The 14,608-nt window shown below is 39.2% G+C and overlaps 1 protein-coding gene across 5 annotated transcripts in view; it reads left to right on the top strand.

Annotated features, from left to right (window-relative positions):
* Positions 1–14,608, top strand: part of LOC138760560 (estrogen-related receptor gamma) — a 255,419-nt gene that overhangs the window by 21,544 nt on the left and 219,267 nt on the right. For 3 of the 5 annotated variants that reach the window (XM_069931279.1, XM_069931285.1, XM_069931288.1), the window contains one exon: positions 3,524–3,604. The exons of the other annotated variants lie outside the window; for them this stretch is intronic. Coding sequence is in view for 1 of the 3 variants with exons in the window: in XM_069931288.1 (XP_069787389.1) it covers positions 3,588–3,604 (17 nt within the window). In the remaining 2 variants the exon portion in view is untranslated. The remainder of the gene's footprint in view (positions 1–3,523; positions 3,605–14,608) is intronic. 5 annotated transcript variants of the gene reach the window in all.

Consider the following 14,608-nt stretch of genomic DNA (forward strand, 5'->3'; position numbering starts at 1 on the left):
AGCATTCCCTCACCAACATCTCTGTGTGCTGAAAGACAAACAGGTCTCAGGTGCAGACCAAAGTTGATGGCCTTCCACGAGTTCCGGATGCCTGACTCTGTGTGCGTCCCTGCATCCAGCCCATAAATCAGGAAGTCCTCTGTTACGCTAGTGCTGTGGATTAACCGTGACAAGAACCCTTGCTTTCTTCTCCACACACTCCTCGCAACTCTGCATTTTGCAAAGAGTGGGCAACTGTCTTCTTCCAATTGCAGTCATCTTGGGGACAGCATGCGAGATGGATGATGTTTCATTCTACAGGAAGGATCTGACTGGGAGTGCTCCTCTCCTTGTCAGCCAGGCCAAGTCCTGGTGCTTTTTCATGAACACTGGCGATGAGGCCTTCTACCAGATGACCTGGACAGGCTGCTCTGTGAACCATGTCCATTGAGGCCTTGTTTCTCAAAGTATCTGCAGGATGTTCCATGCTGAGCATTGCCTGATGATCTTGTGATTCAAAGGTGTCTTTCTAGAAATCTTTTCCACGAATGATAGGTGGTGTGGCAAACTCCAGTTGACTGGGACATTGCGTGGGAACAGGGCCAAGCCCATCCTTCGCAAACCTGGTGATTATGATACTGCCACACACGAAGCTGGTGAGCACACCATCCCACTGCTTTTAAAATGCTGGAAAAGGGCGAGCTGGGTCCCTTTTCTAATCCTACTGAAGCTGGGTTGTAGATCCCTATGGAGAAAAATGTTTGTGGATATTTTATGATAAATTTTGATTTAATCTTAAAAATAGATCGGCACATACCCCAAACAATTATTCATGCAAATTTTCTCATGATTCCAAACTGCCTCAGATAGATCAGAATAAGAATGGTCAGAAGTCCAGCAATTTTACTAGGACCAATCCCAGAATGTCATTTAAATGGCAGCTAGCTTCTGACTAGCAGGTTCTGTTGTCTGATTACAAGCCATTTGCACATAAAAGTGGGGCTATGAGACCTGGATTAGCTTGTGATTCATTTTTGAAGTGAACATCCGCATAATTCCATCTGTTTTCCCATTTAAAATAGTTTCATAGATATGACTAAGATAAGCTTCATTTCAGCAGATCAAGAATGTATCAGTCCTGTGGTACTTTTAAGTACAAGGCACGGTATAACAATCTTTGTACAATTCAGGCAGCATTGAAGTTTTCTTGAATCCTGCATGGAGTTGATTGTTGGTTTCTGCACAATCATTTTAAAAAAAAAAGCTTACAAATATTTTATGCTGTTGTTTGAGAATTATATTGCACAAGATGGGAATAGATTATACTTAATGACTTGCATTGGTGGTGTTTAAAAACACAAAGCTGTCTGCTGATATCCGAAGAGTGTTTCATTTGTATTAATTCATTGCAGAGAATTCTGCAGGTCTTTGATTTGCAGTGAAAATGTTGATGTGCATGCATTTTGATGCTTTGCCGATGATAAACTCATGAAATGCTGCACTGACTGAAGCAAACAAAAACATAGTTGTGTAACAATGCTAATGTTGGACTTGGTCCCCTCATTGTGTTAGCATTTTGTAGCTACACTGGATTCAAAGTCAGCTGTTAGGAGATACAAATTGCTTACTAATCTATGTACGGCTAATTTATATTGGATAGACTTTAATGAGATGCACCCAATCTTTTTACTTGTGCCATGATTAGAATCAAGCCCCGGGTCTTGATAAATATTCCATCAGAGTATTCAAATTACCCTTAAGGGCATTAATATAGGATAATAGATGGTTGGCAGTGAATTACAAGGCAGTAATTCAATCGAGTGGCTCTGATGTCATAAATTGAGAGCCGAAAGTGCCTTCTGAATATGAGCAGACTAACACCACCCCCCACCACTGCCTAACCCCACCATCCTGGATTTAATTATGGCCTTAATCCATGGCCACCTATTACTTTCTTTTGTATCTCATTAAACAGAGAAGAATACTTAGATGAATTTCAACAGTTTATGGAGGATTGGTGAGAGCAGCAGATTTGTTGAGTGGAGAGGCACAGGTTATCATAATGCCACAAGAGTGGGAGTGAAATCAAAAATCCTCTTGACAAAAAAATGTCTTATTCCAGTTAATTTGGATTGCTGCACATCTCATCTGCTGGATCAGAGGCATTAGTGGAGGCCTTCAAGAACATCCTGTCTCTGTTCCACAGCAGATGTACAACCAAGCAAAGACAGGGTGTCTTGAACAAAATACTTTTAGCCTTGTGGCATGGAAGTAGACACGTTGGTCCTGTGCTGACCACCAAATATCTTTGTCTGCTAATCTTCTCATCCAATACTTGGCCCATGGCCTTCTTAGCCATGGTGTTTCAAATGCTTATCTGTACACTAAATTTTGTGAGAGTAGCTGCCAACTCCATTCCTTCAAGCCATACACTTGAGATTTCAGCCACCTTCTGATATCTAATATCAAACTAATATCTACTTGTAATGTAACTTCCCTGCGCTTCTTTTCTCTGCCCCAGCTAATGAAGGCCATTTTAATCAACTTCCTGACTTTGCCTACTACCTTTAGGAATCTTGGATCTATCTGTTCTTTATGCTTCCAGAGGTCCTACCATTCATTGTGTATATCCTCGCCTTACTGGACCTCTTAAAAATGCATCAGGTCCCATTTTTCAAGATTAAATTTTGTCTATAAATAGGGAATTTGGCTTAACATTTTTTTCTCTCCAGATTAGACGCAGAACATTATTTTCAGCCAAAATTAAGCAGGAAATCCACTTGTACAGCCTTAATCTATACATTTGTCTGAGAGAGCTGTTTGAATATACTTTATAATGGTTGTTTGATTTTATGTGTCTTGCATGGGAGCTATTTTTAGCATATCAGAGATTTGAAAACAACTTAAAATAAGCAATTAAATTTGTAACAATTTTCTGTTTTGAGATTATGTATAATTTATTTATTCTAATTTTCCCCATCTCATTTTGAAATTATTTCTTTACTTTGTGTTCCCTTGTACCATGTGTTATTCATGGGCCAAGAGTGAAGGCACGAAATCCATACCCAGTGTTTGTAATGGTTCTCTAACCAGCAGCTAGAAGGTGTGCACATCCTTGGTATTTGTTATTGTCATTTTTCATAATGGATCAGCTGAATCTTTTGTTGATAATCCAAGGCCAAGGTTATTGATGCTGCAAATTATCAAGATTGAAGTGAGTAGGAAGAACAATAGCATGAGTTTTGGAGAACTAATTAGTTAAATGACAAGGAATCTTTAAAACCTTGAAAATTGTAGATGTGTGGGGAAGCAGAGGAAAAAAAAATGTATTTGCATTATTTTAAACTCATGAGAGAGAGCAGACAATGTGATTAGATTTGATTTTAAAACAGTAAAAAGCAGGGAGGGCTGATATGTAGGATGGCATATATTAGTAGAGACCCTTTATTTTGATGGATGGTGAGCACCTGTTAACTATTTGTGTAGGGAAAGAAAATGTGCAATTAAAATGTGATCTTTCTCCCCCTTTTCTCCCTCATTGAAGACGCTGCGGTGCAGTTCCACAGGTGTCGACAGCTCTCCACACTTCGTCCAAGAGCCCATTCTTCATGTGGAAACTTAAACCGTGAGTATCGGCAGGTTGTTTCACTTTGAAGGGCATAGAAGCTCTCCTCTCCTGATGTTATGCGTTCCAGTAATGGTCACTGGATGGTAACCCGGAGCTGGGATCTTGGCTGCTTTCCTCATTCTTCCTTTATCTAGTTTGGTGATACGGATATTTATTGGAGTCATCTGACTCTAATTTTCTTGTGCTTATTAGGGTTAACACAGAGTAGAGGTCCAATCTGAGAATATATTCCTTTTTCATTGGTAGTGTCCAGTGTTATCTATCTCCTCATCACTTCCCATCCCTTCCCCCCCCCCCCACCGCCCAACCTGACCAATCAAGGCAGTTCAATGAGATTGTTTATAATCTTTTTGCTCCTTTCTTACGTTTGACAATAATATTCTTTCATCAGGTCTTGGGTTTACTGGAAAAATCATGAATTTAATTTGTGGTGTAATCCCATAATTTAGATGTTTCTGAACTAAAAATCATGTAACAGGGATCCTGAATGCAGGATGATCAGAAACTCTGAGACATAAACAAGCAAAGCTTGTGACTGAGATTGAAAATAATTCCATGACAGCTCACTAATCCTTTGTGCTGCTTTTTTAGGAGCTGAAGTGGGACTTTACCATTTCACTCCTCACATGTTGAGTGATGGAACCATTGGGAGAAAGGGATGAAAGGAGACTAAACAACATAGCAAGTGAAGTGAAGGGTGAGAACTCATCAGCTTGAGTGTCAGTGCTAGAAGCCTGGCAACAGGTTGTGTATCTGCTGTCTCAGCGAGGGGGAATCATGCCCAAAATAAGAACTTTGAGACACAAAAATAATCAGCACATTGAAAAGTCTTGACAAGATTTTTGCCATTATCGGATAAGTTCTTGACACAGATGTTTTTAAACGCACGATAATGAATTCATTCAACAGGATTTAGCTGAAAGATCAGTGATAAATCTGGAAAAGAGGAAGCTAAAACTAAATGCATCTTATTTTGCTCTAGGGAAGCCTTACTTTTGATTAAAAAAAAAATTTAGTGTAATAAATTCATCAAACTAAAATGCAGGACCTAATAGACTGCTCAAGTTTCAATGAATGGGAAATAGAAATCAGACTCCTATTACTGCAAAGATACACAGATGCTGTCTGCCTTAATCACTTGGTCATGGTTGGCAGACAGTTAGTCACCATAGACTGTGACAGGGTGAAAGCAGGGTACCAGGGTCCCTCGCAAGTGAACATTTGATGCAGAAAATGATCTTTCTCCCTCCCTAGAAGTTAACAGCAACATTTTACTTCAAATCATTAGTCTCGCATAACTCAATCAATATGGATTTACTCAAAAATCAATTTCCTACCGCAAATATGATTGTTAAATAATTCACAAGTAACAAGCCCTCTGGCACCTGGAGGTTGAAGGGGGGTAAGTGCTGAACAAGATTTAAAGCAGATTTCAATTAAATGAAGAGAAAAAATATATATTAACATTCAGTCAGCCTTTGAAACTTTTCTTTGCTTGGCCAGAATTTTTTTTTTGGGTGGGCGAAGGGGAGGGGCAAGTGGAGGAAGAGCGCTCTGGAAAGCTGCATAAATCAGGGCAGGTGCAGTGAAGCGAACTTAACTGTTCAGCATATGTAAGTGCAATCTGAAAATCACTTGAAATTGGTCCCTAATGACCTCTGCTTTTGTCATATGGTCATGATTATAACATAAAATTGCATTGCCATGCCTTTAGTGAGAACGAGGTGGATGAATAATTGTTACGTGTATTGAATACAGTGTGTGCCTGGGTGAATCAGGACAGCCACTGGACGTGTACTTGAAACAGTTTTCAAAGAGTCCACCTCTTGTGCTCAAAGATACTTGGCACACTGTTATTTTATGAAGAAAGCCAGCCAGGTTTTTGAATGTGTGTGGAAACCTGGTGCAGATATGATGGCTGATTCTGTGTTCGCATCAAGCTCGCTAATAAATTCTAGCTAATTCATTTTTTATTCTCTCTAGGGGTCTGCTTGCAGACTTGACTTAACAGAGGAAGCATCATGTTACTTCCTTTAAATAATTGATGTCTCTTGGCCTAAGCCAGCTCAGAAGAAAATCTGAAAATAGTGACTGATTAAGTAAATATGTAGCTTTTGCATTCCTGATACGTGGCTGGGATTGCTGTCATTGAATCTTTCTGCAGAGTTCTCCATTTCAGAGGATGCACTTTGACAGATTGTCATTGATATCAGAAATACAATTAAAGAAACCTTTGTTTTTTTTTTAGTTTGGCTTAAAATGGCAGCTTCCGTAGCTGTCTTAGAAACAATTCAATATAACCATTTTCCGTATATTCCAATCATAGAATTTGCTGGTAATTCATAAGAATGACTACAGAATGATTAATGTTTCAGTGCAAGCATCATCGCAGATCAATGATCCTGAGTGCTCTGGTAGTTGGCATCTATATTGAAAGCTGGTATCAGCAGAAAAAGAAACCCAAAATGGAATAAAACCAGGCCCATTCTGTACAGTATGTAGATTAAAAATAACAGATACCTTATAGTGATTACAATGCGGTAATCTAATCTCACAGTTTAGATGACCGTTATAAACCACTCAAGGTTTACTTTTGTGACTCATGACATCACCTGAACCTGTCTATTAAGTTACTGCCTTGTAATCACTCTTTGGTAGCCATTATTCTCAAATACCTATGGAATATCCTATTTTTTAGTCATCCACCCTGGAAGTAAACTTGTAATGGTGCAGTGGCAGTCATGTGATATACTTCTAACATTGCCCCTAAAGCTGCTGTAAAGTTTATTATCCTTTCACCTTTGTAATTTCTGTGAACAGTTTATAACTTGTACAGATTAACTGGAGTTCAGTGAGTTAAGGTAAGGGTTCAGTCTTCTGTTGATATAACTTGTTTGAGTTTTTCCTGTCTTGATGCACAATACAATTGAGATCAGTGGTTGCTCACTTCTGGTTTGTCAGCTGTGGATCAGTTGCCCTCCTGTTTTTGTGCCAGATGCTGTGGGTCCAAATCTGACTCCAGTTGACTGAAAACAGAGTAAATTATTGGTCAAGATTCAATTTGTTGTCCTGTAATAAAAACAGTGCAACATTACACAAAATTCATTTTAGTCTGCCGTAGGGCAGAGAGTTTTGCCTTCAGCAGAAATTGCCTGAAGCACCTCTTACAGTCAGAGAAAGAGAAGCAAAAGAGAGTCGCCCGCCCACTTAGTGTCCATGAATTTGCCTCCAGTGCTTATGCAGCTCCCGCAGCCACAGTGTCCAGAGCTGAACCTCTGACATCACCAGGAAGTCTTTAATGCCCTTGTCACTCTCTTGCATCCCAGTTACAATACCTGATACCTCTTCAGCCCGTCTTGAGCGAGACTCCAGCAGTCTGGCATCTGGTGTGACTCCCTTGACTGCAGTCACCTGCAGTGTGCAGCCTGCATGGGTTTCTCGCCTTGAGTCTCCAACAGCCCCTGATATGCCTCTGCATATCTTCAATCGCTGAACTCCTCACTGGTCCACCACTGTGGCCAGTGTCCCGCTCCTCTGCTTCTCCTTCTCAGACTGGGGTGGGGGATGGTCTCCTCATGTTTTAGTGCCCTGCGCCAGTCCTCTGTTTCCCCAGAAATGGTAACCCCTTGTGGCTGCTGTCGATCATAGGCACCACAATCTTGGGCATAGACCTTGGGGGTCATAGTATTTTAATTCAAATCACCGTCGGCTCCATTTACAGGTCATTTAAAGCCTCTATAGAGCTGATGGCAATTGGGCCGGGCGGATGGATCCCGCGGGAACGCCGTGTTCCTGCTCCTCACGTCTGCGGCAGCGCTGCCATTACAGAAGCTCCTGCAGTGCTGCCATCTTGTTGCAGTGGTGAGGAGGTGCATGAGAGTGCAATATGATACATTAAATTGAAACTATCAAAGAGGATGCATAAAATCCCATGGTGGGTCTAATCTCAGATTAGGGAAATCGTTGCAAGGATCATGGGCAATATATATCCCTCAACCAATGGCTAAACACATAATATCTGGTCATTATTAAATTTCATTTTCTTTTCTGCATATAGTTGTTGCCTTTCACATTCCTAATAGTGATTTATGCATTAATTGTATCCTTCCATATTGTAGAATTCAAGCCCTTCTTTCTTTACCTTCACATGGATGGCTGATCATTATATTGCATCTTAATCTTATTCGGTATCTGAAATGAGAAAATGTAACCCATAAAAGTAAGATTTTTCAGTTGGTTGTAAGTAAAAGATTGCTATCATTAAACACTTGGACTCTATACATTTGCGGAGAAGAAGGATAAAAATGTAACTTTTTATTATTCCTTGACAACAGTATCCTTCATGGAGTGGGGTGAGGGAACTACGGATAAGATGATTGTTTGTTAGTTCTTCGAGGAGTACCAAGTCCTGGATGGTATTTATCTGACATCATCAATTGTCGATCACAAAGTGCAAGTTCTCACAAATTACTGGCAGGTGATCAAAGACTTCCCTCCCAATACCAAAGTAGTGCCAATATCCCTCCCAACTACAGCAATGAACCAAGGATTATTTGGGTTAGCATGTTTCCTAGTGATTCATCTTAGATTATCAAAGGATATTTTGCATAGAGGTCTTTGAAGGGATCCTTAATTTAAAAATAAAGTAAATTCTAATGCTCCTCCATTCAAAGAACAGAAATAATTTAATTATTTTTTCCATTCATATTCCATGCCATATTTAATTTAGTATTAAAAATTATATAGTTTGTATATTCATGGCACAGAATGTTTTTGACCAAGGTTCCATCTAAGTTTAGAACCAATGCACATGGTCGAACAGTCAAGGTCAATGAAATGAGTATACAAGCTGTAAATCAAAAGTTCACTGTTATTGTGCCCCATTTTCACAATAACATTCTGGCTTCTAAATGTTCAAAATTATCTATTAAATTAAATTCTTTTTGAATAATTATTATATTTGTATCAATAGATTGAAGCCTTAGCCAACTGGCAACTCTAGTTAATCTTAGCAGTAAAATGTGCACTTTTTACTCCAATTATTGAGTATCGTGGCATAGAAATTGTGTGAGTTAATAATACAGAATTCGATATTGCAAAGCAGTTGACTGTATTTTTCCAATGTTATGCAATTAGCAGTTTTTGCATTTAATATTAAAATAATTTCATCAGGCAAGAAAGCTGACAATCTTCTCCAATCTACCCTTATCAGCTAAATAATTAGTTAAGATAAACCTTATTCTTCATGCAGTAATGCCATATTATTAATTATTCAAAAATTTCCACCAAAGGTGACATTCAGGAGTTTTAACCATTTGTAGTATGCATAAATTGCGAACTGCTTCTAAATTGTACAGAGACAATTATAGGGGTGGCATAATTGGCATAATGGTTAGCGCAATGCCTTTACAGCGCCAGCAAGCAGGACTGGGGTTTGAATCCCGCGCTATCTGTAAGGAGTTTGTACGTTCTCTCCATGCCAGCATGGGTTTTCCTCGGGGGCTCTGGATTCCTTCCACCATTTAAAATGCGGGGAGTGTAGGTTAATTGGGTGTAAATTGGGCGGCACCGACTTGCAGGTCACCATGGCGTGTCTAAAGAAAATGCTTTCCATTCACAGTAATGACATTATAAGCAGAAATACACCTCAGTAATTGAATTACAGAACTCTTCACAACAAAGACTGAGGCATGGGAAAATTCTATTTTGGCAATTTGGAAGCAAATCTTAAATTCAATTCAATTGTTGCTTGGGGTTTAAAGATTATATTTCATCAATTAAGTGTTGAACCACCTGGGTTATGCTACTATCCTCTTTGAGGTTTTCTGTTTCTGTCTGCCACTGACTGGGGAAAAAAAGTAATTAGTGGACAGCAAAAGACATGGAGAAAAAATACGAAGAGGAAACCAGTTTCCAATAGTGGCTTTTCTGCCTACAGGCTTCCATATTGTATTTGCGTCTTAAAGGATTGACATATCTGTAAAATGTCCTAATTTTTCAGGTAATGCCTGATTATGTTAACTAGAGTGTGATATTTTGAAACAAGGTTAAAGGACAAGGAGGCAGCAGATGGAAAGGAAAGGAAAGGAAAGGAGAGGAGAGGAGTGAATGGTGAGATTAGGTAGAAATATTCGGGGTAAAACACAGGATTCTGTTGACACTGTGGTTAGGTGTAGAAACACACAAATGCTGGAGAAACTCAGCAGGTCAAACTGTGCCTTTATACAGCAAAGGGGAAGATACATCACCAACGTTTTGGGCTTGCGATCTTCATCAAGGTCTTTTTTGTTCGGACAACAAATTGATTGGAAATATAAAATGTTGTAACAATGTAGCAAGTTTGACAGCATTTGTGGAAAGAATACAAAAAGTGATGTGTCTGATGCTCACCTAATGTTGGGAATGGAATTTGATGGACTGTGCTTGAAAGTATACCCTGCTTTGTGAAACATTTCATAAGCTGAAATGGTGTAAAATGAAGACCCGTTCACTACTATTAAAGGCTATTTTTGTAAAAGCGAAAGCCCATTCCAATCCCGTTTGGATAGCGAATGCAGGTTTCTTCGTAAAAGCGAATTTTCGTAAAGTGTGTATTCGTAAAATGGGGTATGCCTATATAGTTGTCCTCTGCTCAGATCCTGATTGAGCATCATGTGTTTTAAGGTTTTGTTTCAGATTTACCTTCTCTTCAGTAATTTGATTTTGTTTTAATTTGTAAAGCAAATTTCTCTTGTCTGTAGCTTGTATATTATGTGCAGTGTTGTATGCTCTATATTTTGTTAATCACCACTCATAATTGGACTTGTCATAAATTTGTTTGCAAAGCTACTGTCATACCTTTGGAGGGGGTGAGGTAATAATTGCTAGTTCCTAAATGAATGTACAGCAACAAATCTAATCGTAATAGTTTGCACTGACAGAACAGTAGATTACATTCTTACCTTGAAATTTGTTTGGGGACATCAATAAAATGATCTAATTTGATTATTGACCAGCTACATTTTCATCGCCATTATTATACAAATAATAATTGCATTAAGGGAAGGGAGAAATTAGACTGTTGCCTTCCCCTTTCTGAAAACAGTAAATTAATTTACAGTTATAAAGAATAATGAGAATGTATGTACAGTACAAGCTGGGAAAAGAAAATATCCAACAGGTTTGAAATATTTCTGTTATTCCTGGAGTAATATTTTGGAGATTGTGCTACATTTTGAATCATAGATCTTGTAGCAAAGCAGGAGGCCATTTGACCCAACATCTCTGTGTTGGTCCTAGGTCTTAAACTAAAGCCATTTACTTTAATTCAATGTCCTCTCCCTATCCCCATATCCTTTTATATTCTTTTCCAATGCCTATCTGATTCCATTTAAAAGATGTTCGAGTCACTGCCTGTGGTAAAAGTATTCTATTTCCTAATGATATCCTTGTGAACAAAACCTCTATTAATTTCCTCTGTCATTCTTCTAGTGATAATCCTCAGTCTGTGCCCTCTTGTAACTGATTTGCCAACTAGTGGAAACAATCCTTCACTGTTTGCCTTCTTAAAAGCTTTCATAATTTTGAAAATGTCTGTTGCCTTCATCCATAATCTTCTAAACTATATTGTTTCTCTCCTTGCTCATTTTATGGTGAGTCAGATGCTAAGTATGATTGAGAAATAATACTGGTTTGGAGCTGAATCTTGAAGTGTTTTACTTTTTACTGTTTATCGTTTAATGGGGCACAATAGTCTTGCCTTGCATGAATGAATATTCGTGTTGTGAGCTGCGCCTCCACAACAGATGATACCTTTTATCTCCTGTGATTTGGAATTTAAAAACCACTGAAGCTCAACAATTGTATATTCTGATAAAAATGGACAGAAAATAGCACTTTATTTAAATTTCAAAACTTAAAAATGTAAATGATACAGTCCTGTTTAATGCTGATTGCCCTTCAGTTAAAACATTGCTTTTAAATGTTACAGCTCTGAAACTTGGCTCAAAGTATATTATATTTTGAAGCCCAGGTGTGATCTATTTGGGAACTGAAATAGTGTATGGCACAAGAGCACAGCCCTGCCGCCAGTTGCACTGGATGTTACACGGATAAAGGTGCAGCCGTGGGATGTATACAGAGTTGGAGGTTCATGACATTAATCAGTATGTAACACTGACTTGAAGTCAATAGAGTCATTTTAAAATACTTCTTCAAGTTGCACCATTTCTTAATCATTAAGAACACCACCACCTGCAGGTTCCCCACCAAGTCCCACATCCTCCATTGTATCTTTACCATCATTGTGTTGAAGTCATGCAACTCTGTTCCAGATGGATTTTTACTAATGAGCCACAGTGGTGAAAAAAGTGACTCACTACTACCTCCTCAAGTGAAATTAGGATGACTAAAAGTGCTGGCTTTGCCATCAATGCTCACATTTGAAACATTAATAAATTTAAAAAAATCGAAGGCTGAACATGTACTGTCAGTAAGAATGGCACCCACCTGTTTCAACTGTGTGTACAGATTAAATGCTGATTATGTTCTTCTGAATATGTATATTAGATACTTTATATTTAACATCAAGAAGTGCATGGAACCTTTAGAGAGGCTGCAGAGGAGATCGACCAGGGTGCTGTCTGAATTGGAGAACATGCCTTATGAAGAAAGGTCGAGTGAGCTTGGACTTTTCTTTTTGGAGCAATGGAGGATAAAAGGAGATTTAATAGAGGCGTATATGATTAAGAAAGGCATAGAGAGGGTGGAGAGCCAGCACATTTTCTCGAGGGCAGCAATAGCTAATACCAGAAACTATTTGTTTCAGGTAAATGGAGGAAAGTTCAGGGGAGATTTCAGAGGTAGTTTTTTTTTTCTACATCAAGAATGGAGAGAGCCTGGAATAGATTGCCAGGAATGTTGGTGGAAGCTGGTACAACAGCAACTATTAAATGATTTGGATATAAGAAAAATAGAAGGTTATGGACTGTAAGGGAGGGAAAGGTTTGATTGAATTGGTGTGAATTTATATAGGTCAGCATAATATCATGGGTTTAAGTGCCGTACTGTGCTTTACTATTCCATGTTCTTTGGACAATTCATTCAGTTGTTCCTAAATGTGGGTGTATTGATAGGCATTTCCCTCGTAAAACAGCTTGGCAGGAGAATGAGCAGAGAGGCTGCAGAGCCGGGCAAGCTGCTGAACGATGGGGAAGGAGAAGAGGGACAAGACTCCCTGCAGATGGCTACCCCTATCCAAGGAGTAAATCCCACAGCTGAAGCACAGAGAACTATGTGCGAGACAATTACACATAACTAAGGACATGCTTACTGTAATCCATCACCTGCCGCAACCATAATTACATCCTCAGAGCAGGGTGAGGGAACACATTATCAGTGGCTGCCGGGGTGACCATGGCAATGAATTTATATACACTTCACTTTTTGATGTCTAGAGCTGAAGAAATTTGCAATTTCTCATTTTGCCATCTATTGTTGCCTGATGGAGATGGTAAAGAGAAAAAAAAATGCATTTCATTCCCACTTATGGAAAATTGGCAGGTGAAGTGAACATGGAGCAATATAATGCCACGATGAATATAGCTCTTCAAGTGCCTGCTGCCAAACTGACTCGATATCAAAGTTCCAAGTTCAAATGTCAAAGTTCAGATTTATTGTCAGAGTACACGCACAACATCACATACAACCCAAATATTATTTTCCTGCGGGCCAGGCAGAATTTCTACTTGTAGGTAGTGCCCAAAAAGTACTCAAAAATAGATATGTATTCAAAAGAGAAATGAAAACAAAGAAATAAATGTAAACAAACTGACTGTACAATGCAGAAAAATTATTCAGTAATAAAAAATGTGCAAGGTATCCTGAAATGAGTCTCTAGTTGAGTTTGTTGCTTTGGAGTCTGATGGTGGAGTGTTAACAACTGTTTTTGAATCTGGTGGTATGAATCTTGTGGCACCTATACCTCTTTCCTCATGGCAGCAGCGAGAACAGAGCAGATCCTGGGTAGTATGGATCCTTGATGATTGCTGCTGCTCTCCGATGGCAGCATTCCATGCAGATTTTCTCGATGGTGGGGAGAATTTTGCTTGTGATGTACTAAGTCGCGCCCAGTACCTTTTGGAAAGCTTTCGACTCTGAGGTATTGGTGCCCCAATGCCAGGCTCTGATGCAGCAAGTCAGCACTCTTTCTATGACACATCTGTAGAAGTTTAGAATCATAGAACAATTACAGCACAGGAACAGGCCACCTTGGCCCCTCTAGTCTGTGCTGAATCATGTTTTTTCCTAGTCCACTGACCTTCACCCAGGCCATAGCCCTCTATACCTCTCCCATCCATGTACATGTCTGCATTTACTACCTCAGCTGGAAGGTGAAGTACCTTCTAGTGTGGAAAGTACCTTTCCACACTACCACCACTCTCTGTGTGGAAAAAGTTCCCCCTCATGTTCCCCTTAAACTTTTCCCCTCTCACTCTTAACCCATATCCTCTGGTTTGTATCTCACCTACCTTTAGTGGAAAAAGCCAATCTCCATTTACTCTGTCTATCCCCCTCATAATTTTAAATACCTCTATCATATCTCCCTTCATTATTTTACACTCCAGAGAATAAAGTCTTAACCTGTTTTACCTTTCCCTGTAACTCAATTCCTGAACTATGGGCAACATCCTAGTAAATCGTCTCTGCACTCTTTCCATCTTATTGATATCTTTCCTGATATCAATAAGGTGATCAAAACTGCACACAATACTCAAATTTGTCCTCACCAATGTCTTATACAACTTTTACATAACTTCCCAACTCCTATACTCAATACTTTGATTTATGAAGGCCAATATGCCAAATACTCTCTTTACCACCCTATCCACCTGTGACACCACTTTCAGGGAATTATGTATCTGTACTCCCAGATACCTCTGTTCTACCGTACTACTCAGTGATTTACCATTTACCATGCATGTCCTTTCTTGGCTTGCTTGACCTTCCAAAATGCAACACCTC

This window comes from Narcine bancroftii, chromosome 4, assembly GCF_036971445.1.
Source record: "Narcine bancroftii isolate sNarBan1 chromosome 4, sNarBan1.hap1, whole genome shotgun sequence".
In the NCBI taxonomy this organism is placed as follows: Eukaryota; Metazoa; Chordata; class Chondrichthyes; order Torpediniformes; family Narcinidae; genus Narcine; species Narcine bancroftii.